Below are 7,242 nucleotides of genomic sequence, written 5' to 3'. Positions count from 1 at the left end.
ACTGGATAAACAAGAGCAACTGATGGAGCATCTATAAGATATTGGGGAACAGAATATTGTTTGATGATAAGTTAAGAAAATAACTATTTTTCATTACATGTTGAAATGAGTTATTGTAAATTTATCATTTAAAAAATATATACTAGTCATGACCAGATTGTTGTCTAGAAAAGAAATATAAGTAATTATACTTTATAAAGTAAATATAGAGTTTTATTCCCCCAAGCTTTATTTAATAAAGATGCTAGATAATTATTAAAAACTATACTTCCTAGAAGTGCTGTTTGGCCCTAATTGATTACTGGTCTGTGTGTGACTCATTTATTATGAGTTATTTTATTTTATATTTTTAGCAAAGGGAGATAGAATACATTGGGAAAACAGTCAAAGTGAGAAACCATCTTTGGAACTGAGGTCATTTCAGAATGTATCCAATTCTCCCAGAAGAGAAAACTAAAACGTTTTAAATTAGGTGAGTTTTGAGACAGACTTTCACTGCATATGGAAGGCTTGTAAAGGACAGAAGCATCTAGAAAGCAATGCAGTCATTTATGGGCGCAAATGTAAATATTCATTTGCTACAGAAATTTTACTTTTCCAAGTTTAACTTTCAGAGAATTATCACAGGCAGAGAAGACATTTATAAGGCTGCTCTTTAAAGCATTGTTTATTTTTTTTAAAGAGGAGGAAATTATCTTAGCTCTTCATTTATAAAGCACTGAAGTTAAGTTGTGCTACACTGCTATGATAGAACAAATTTCAGTCATTAAAAGTTACATTTGAATAGTAATTAAAATCAAGGGGAAAGTGCTCATTTCATAATATTGAGTGGAAAAAGATGCGAAAATTATCCCCAAACACCCCCAAACATCCAAAGGTATCCAAACATTGTCAAATAATAAATTTAGATCTACACATGAAAAAAGAAAGACTAGAAGGAAATAGTTGTTTGTTTGTTTGTTTAACAAAAGGATACTGTATAAAAATGGGGAGTGACAAAAATTGTTTAAACTTTTCATTTACCAAACTTTTAAGGACCAGTTTAGTTTGCTTTCTGAATGAAATGAACCTATTTGTTTAGGTGTGACCGAGTTGAGTGCGTGCGCGCTCAGTCGCTCAAGCAAGGGTCCAAAACAAGCTGCTGGAAGAACTGATTTTCCAGTTAGGAGGACTTAGTCTCTTGGTTCCAACTGGGGGACGGGAGGACAGTGGGCGCAGCCCCTAAGCAAAGCAGGCATTTTAGACTGGACCTAGGAAAGTCCCCTCTCACTGAATTCCTGCCTCTTGCCTTTCACCAGGAACTTCCCAGCCCACCGCTAGAACTAAAAAGTGCACGCTAGGGAAAACGCTGCGCCTAGGGAGACCACTGGGAAGCCTCCTCCCCTTCTGGCTGCCAATTTTCCTCGCCCTAATTCCTGTAGTGGGCCTGGGAGCTCCCCCCCACCCAGCCTTGCGCCTCCACCCCACCAGCACTCAAGTTTAAACCATTGCGCTCAGCCCTGCACAGTGAAAGAACGACAAAAGTGGTTTCGATACACCTTCATGCAGACCCAGACTTTTGGGTCACAGAAAGATCCAGTGGAAACCGAGAGAGAGAGAGAGAGAGAGAGAGAGAGAGAGAGAGAGAGAGAGAGAGAGAGAGAGAGAGAGAGAGAGAGAGAGAGAGAGAGAGAGAGGAGGAAAGAAAGGAAGGGAGAGAGATGAGGGCGGGGAGAGGGAGGGGAGGGAGAGAAGGACAGGGAGAGAGAGGGTGGGGTGAAGGAGAGAGGGAGAGAGGGAAGAAGGACAGGGAGGGATAGGAGGAAGAAGGAGAGGGAGAAGGAGGGGGAGAAGGAGAGAGAGGGAGAGGGAGAGGAGAGGGAGACGGAAGGGGGAGAAGATGAGAAAGAGGTAAGGTGGGAAGAAGGAGAGGGAGAGGAAAAGGGGGCAGAAGGAGAGGGCCCAGGGGAGAAGGGAGAGAGGGAGAGGCTGGGTGGAAGAAGGGACAGGAGACAAGGGGGAGAGAGGAGGGTCAGAGGGAGGGGGGTAAAGGAAGGGGTAAAAGCGAGGGAGAGAAGGAGGAAGGGAGTGGAGAGAGACAGAGGCACAGAGAGATGGAACGGGCACCGGAGGCTGGCCCCTTTGAGGGTCCCTCTTTCTCAGTCGCCTGGTTGGTTCCCATCTCTCCAGGAAACTCTCTCCGAGAGTTCAGAGGCTTTGAACTCCCGCAGCCTGCAGGACACTCGCACCCTTCACTCTCCACTGGCGTCTGCTCTAGATTGGTGTCAGGATAAGGAGGGCAGGGAGGGCCCCGAACTCTCGGAGACTCGGCTCCCTCCCTATTCCACCCCTTCTTATTGGTCCTCTGGGGTAGGGTCCCCGGGGCCACTCCCACTTGGCCCCGCGCTCTCCATCGATCCCGTGGATCTCAGGGACATCAGTTCCACGGCCACCAACGCAGCTCTCGGGAGTTTGCAAACCTGAGTCTAGATCCAGGAGGTCACGCTCTGTCCCCCCTCCTCGTCCTGCCGCAGCCCCTAGCGGGAGGTGGGGGGCGGTCCCCAAGTGACGCAGCTCTGGGCGGGCTCTGCAGGTGAGAAGGCGCCGACCCCCTGCACCCCCGCCCCTTGCGTGGCCCCACCCAGCCTCTCTCAGCCGCTCTCCTGCTTCTGGCAGCTGTCCAGGAGCTCGGTCATGAAGGAGATGTAGACGATGGCCAGGCGCAGGGTCTCGATCCGCGACAGCCTCTTCTCGTAGGCGAACGTGGGCACCTTCCTGCGCAGCTCGTCGAAGGCCTCGTTGAGGTTGAACATGCGTTTCCTCTCGCGGATGTTGGCGGCCTGGCGCTGCGCCGAGGTGATCACCCGCTTCCTCTTGGGGCGGCCAAGCAGACACGCGCCTCTCGCCGGCTCCTCTTCATCCCCCTCCTCCTCCCCTTCCTCCTCCCCGTCGTCTACTCCGCCCTCCTCCTCTTCCTCCTCCTCTTCCTCCTCTTCCTCGGGGTGTCCCTCCGGCAGACCCGCCCGCACCCCGGCTCTTCCTTCACCCCGGGACAGGTCTCGGTCCCCAAAGCAGACGCCAGGCTCGAAATCCCCGAGGAGAGGGTGGCCCGAGGAGGCCAAGTCTGCGACAAAGTCCAGCATGGTGGCGTCCACGCAGCTCTTGGGGTAGAGCGCCATCGGGTCTCCCGGGCCCTGCGGCTCATCGGGGTCTCGGCTGGGAGGGGCGAGGCGGCGTGGGGGCTTGTCAGCAGCCTCGGGTGCGAAGGAGCGTCATAACCGAAGGCGCTGGGGTAGTTAATTTGCAGAAGCAAGCTGGGAAGGGGTTTGGTCCAGCCAGCAGGGGCGATTCGGCTGCATCCCTGTTCTACAGGCTGATGGGAGAAGAACAGCTCCTGTAAGCAAAGGACACGCACGGGGACCTGTGCCCGCTTAGGAAATCCTCTGGACTCACTCACCACCAGGGACAGTTCCTTTCCCCGCAACAATCCCCCCACCCCCCCTCCTTCTCTTACCTGCCATGTGTTCTGTGTCCTTTTTCATCCTCAACGCCAGTTATTAATGTTCTTCTAGCTCCTCATCTCACATCGACCTTTGGTTTTTAAGAAGTTCAAAGCAAGGATGCTTTCCAGAGCGCTGGCTTCTCCCTGGCTTCAGGAGAGGCGTCCCGAGCTCTTGCCACCCAAAACTTCCAACGCGGGTGAAACAAGTGCATGGCTTTTAATGATGTCTTGAAGAGGGGCCCGGCCTGCCAGGGGTCGGGGGAGCTGTTTGTCTGGTATCCCGGTGCAGCGGCCGCTGAAAGGCAAGCTCTTCCATTAGCTTAAGTAAGCACCGTAGGGGGGGCCCAGAGCACATTCCCCAGAGTCGCTGTTGGAACCGGCTTTCTCCTGCCCGGGCACGGCAAACAGGTTTCCTGCACAGTACAAACCCGGACTTCTAAAGCTCGTTTTGTTGTAATCAGTCTGACAATTGGGATACTTGACTTTGCTTTTCTTACTAGCTCTCTGACTTACAGGATTTTATTGGAGGGCTGAAATTATGATGGTGATGGAGGTGGTGAAGGAATCGGAGAGAATATTTTCTCTAAGTGAGCTTTACTGTACAATGCTAGGGAGGGAGTGCGGGTGAGTGGGGAAAGCAGAATAACGCCAATCTCCTTTAGAGAGATTTGTTTTTTCATAAATCAGGGAGTCTATCAGCTCAGCTTATGTTGAAAAGCCGGTGGGCTTTTAAATTGCTGATGCCTTGTGAACAAAGAACGTTTCTGACACTTCAGCTAGTTCGCTTTCCTACTTGATTTGTATCGTCTGCCCTAAAGACTCAGAAAGATATTTTAGTGAATTGTAATTGCGTTTAAGGGAGATTTTTGGTTATGTTCCAGTCATTGTTTCTTGAGGAAAAAAGGATTCAAAATTTGATATAATGAAAATGAAAATTTTCAGATTTTTATATTGTCTCCAATACTTTCAAATAAAGTTATTTGAAAAAAACCCCCTCTGATTGTTAAGTTTTATTTGATTATGCAGAGTAGGGTTTTTTTAAAAAAGGCATTTATGCACTAAAGAGCACATTGAAAATAATTTTAAAGATGAATTGGAAGGACTAGTCTAAAAAGATGAATGTAGGAAAGTTGAGTGAGGTACAGGGGAGAATCCCTATGGTCATCAATTTTTCTTTAGGAAAATAAATTGTGTCTATGAAGTTCACTTAGTACATTGGACAGCTCCCAGCACCCGCCTATTTCTAACAGGTAAGCACACTTCTTTTTCTTCTTCCTTGTTTCTCAGTTTATATGCTGATACTGTTTTGTTGAAATCTTTGGTTAAAGCCTTATTACCTTGAATAATTATTTTTCCCTCTTTAACTCACTTACATTTGGGCTTCTCATTTACTGTTTGTTCTTTGATTTTCTTTTTTCTTGTTTGCTGTGCACACTCAATTTGTGTTGTGGATAAGCCAGATAGAGAAGAATTGACATTCTCTGTCCTAAAAAATATGTCATTAAAGTAAAGTCCTTGATTACGATTTCCTGTTTGGTTTGTAATTACATTCTCTTAAAGTTGAGACTGAAGCATTAAAGTGAATTGGAACTTCTATAAGAATACTAAATACAAGAACTAATTTCTGCTTTGAGAGCCAGTAGTATGCTTTCTTATTGTTGTTTAATTCAGTGTATTGTTAAAGATTGGGAACATTTTTATAGTTGACTTTTAGTTGACAAATGTGACTTTTTTCCTCTGTTTAAAATACACACTTAAGCAGATGAAATATTTCACCAAATCAAACTATAGTTACATAACAAATACTAGGATACAATGAAAGAAAACAATTAAAATTAAATGTCAAATTTTAATAAAATAGAGGCCATAGATATAATGATACTCTAAAAGATAATTTTCTTAGATTAAATTTTTTTATAAATTTCTTTATCTGAAGGAGCTAATATTTCAACAATCAGCAGAAATGGATGCAAAATGAACATAACCAGTAATAAAGATTGATTTGAAATATTAAGGAATTTAAAAAACATTGCAATAATCTCTTCTGTAGCAATAGATTAAATAACTCCTCCACTTTCATGACAAAAATCACTGATTATGAAGCAGTAATTTTAGTTTATTTTGATGGTTCGAATATTGACATAATTAGTGCAAAAAAGTCAAACTTTAAATTACATTCCTCTGTTTTTTTTAATTATGAAAAAGTAAGTGGAACTATTCATCTCTACTTAGTTTGAAACATAACTTTAAAAATATTTTTGAGGATATTTGATTCCATAAGAAGTAAGCATAGTAAATGTATACTTATGTATTAAGTTTTTTAAGTAATCATTTAAAATAGTTCTTCCCTTTGGAAGGAGCCATTGGTTTAGTTTATACATTCTAAATTCAGAGAGAAACATTAGAAAACGACAACCTAGCATCAAGGAAGTTAAATTTATCTTGACTTCTTTGCATTTTAGATTTATAGTTTAGATGATTATTCAGTGACCTATATGTGAATTTTGAAAAAGAGTTTGGCAAACTTTCCACCAGCTTATATGTTTCAAGAAATAACTATAAAATTACTTTATTATTTATTTTATATTTATTTATTATCCTTATTGAAAATAAAATATTTTGTAGATGTTATTGTCTTGCATTTAAAATCAAAACAGAAAAAATAAACAAATAAAAATAATCTGAATGATAATTTTCAAGGAGGCTGGAGAGTAATATTAAGAACTGTAAGGAGAGAAAGCTAGATTAAAAAGCACTCAGGGAATTATGTTTTCAAATTTTAAATAAAATCTCCTAAGTGAAAATAAAAACAACTGAAAAACTAACGGTCCTTCCATTTTTCACCTCACTTCCCATACACTTATGAAATCATTAAGCAGTTCGAGGGAAATTATAAAATAGGACAACCATGATAATAGATGTTGGTCATAAATGAAGGGATAAAGGTCTAAGAAATATTCCTTCAACTGACATGGAAACTTCTTCTCAATTTCAAATGATGTATGGTTCAGGTTGTGACAGATTTTAGAGTTGAAAGAATAAATAAATATTCTATGTTTCTACTTTTTCAGAATAAAATCTTGGGGAGAGAGGCCATACCCTTTTGACCCCGGGGGGCTGCTCCTGCCTTGGTGTTTGAGGACTAACTGGTGCTGTGTACCTAGGCTAGGTCTCCTTTTTCTCCCTGACCCTGCAATGTGTTTTTAAAGTTCAATATAGTTGTTTAAAAACTCGTAAATCATATAAATTGGACTAAATGATTTATTATAAAGTAAACACACCTGTGATACAAGTAACCAAATCAGGAAATAGGGTGCTTATTGACTTTGGAGATAAAGTGAGAACAGAGAAATCTTAAGCTTATAGCCTGAGACAATTTCTCTTTTCCCCAGCAACCTGGCACTCATATTCTCTTACTAGCCATTATTGAAAACATTGTTCCAGTATTCTAAGATTGATTCAACAAATTTTAAGCAACAAAAAAAATTCTGTGTACTCTCTTGTGGTTTTATTTAACAGTTTTGTTTTTCCTTGGGAGTTGGGGTGGAGGTGGAGTAGTTATACCCGACTGAGCTCAGGGATTACTAAGGGCTCTTTGTTCAGGGATCACACCTGTCATTGGACAGGGTCAAACTGGGTTTGGCAGCATCCAAAGCATGAACCTTACCTCCATACTTTCTTTCCTGTCCCTTCTCTCACATTTGGTGAAAGGGATTTTCAAGTACAATCAATTGCATGCAAGGCAAGCACCTCACCATTTT

At 42.8% G+C, this 7,242-nt stretch overlaps 1 protein-coding gene across 1 annotated transcript; it reads right to left on the bottom strand.

Annotated features, from left to right (window-relative positions):
* Nucleotides 1–2,630: 2,630 nt before the first annotated feature.
* Nucleotides 2,631–3,158, bottom strand: FERD3L (Fer3 like bHLH transcription factor). The gene has a single exon (XM_004602244.2). The coding sequence runs from the start codon at nucleotides 3,156–3,158 to the stop codon at nucleotides 2,631–2,633; it is 528 nt and encodes a 175-aa protein (XP_004602301.2).
* Nucleotides 3,159–7,242: the final 4,084 nt, after the last annotated feature.

The sequence above is a fragment of the Sorex araneus genome, chromosome 1 (genome assembly GCF_027595985.1).
Source record: "Sorex araneus isolate mSorAra2 chromosome 1, mSorAra2.pri, whole genome shotgun sequence".
In the NCBI taxonomy this organism is placed as follows: domain Eukaryota; kingdom Metazoa; phylum Chordata; class Mammalia; order Eulipotyphla; family Soricidae; genus Sorex; species Sorex araneus.
The sequence above is the reverse complement of the archived record's forward strand: the minus strand, read 5'-3'. Positions and strand labels throughout refer to the sequence as shown.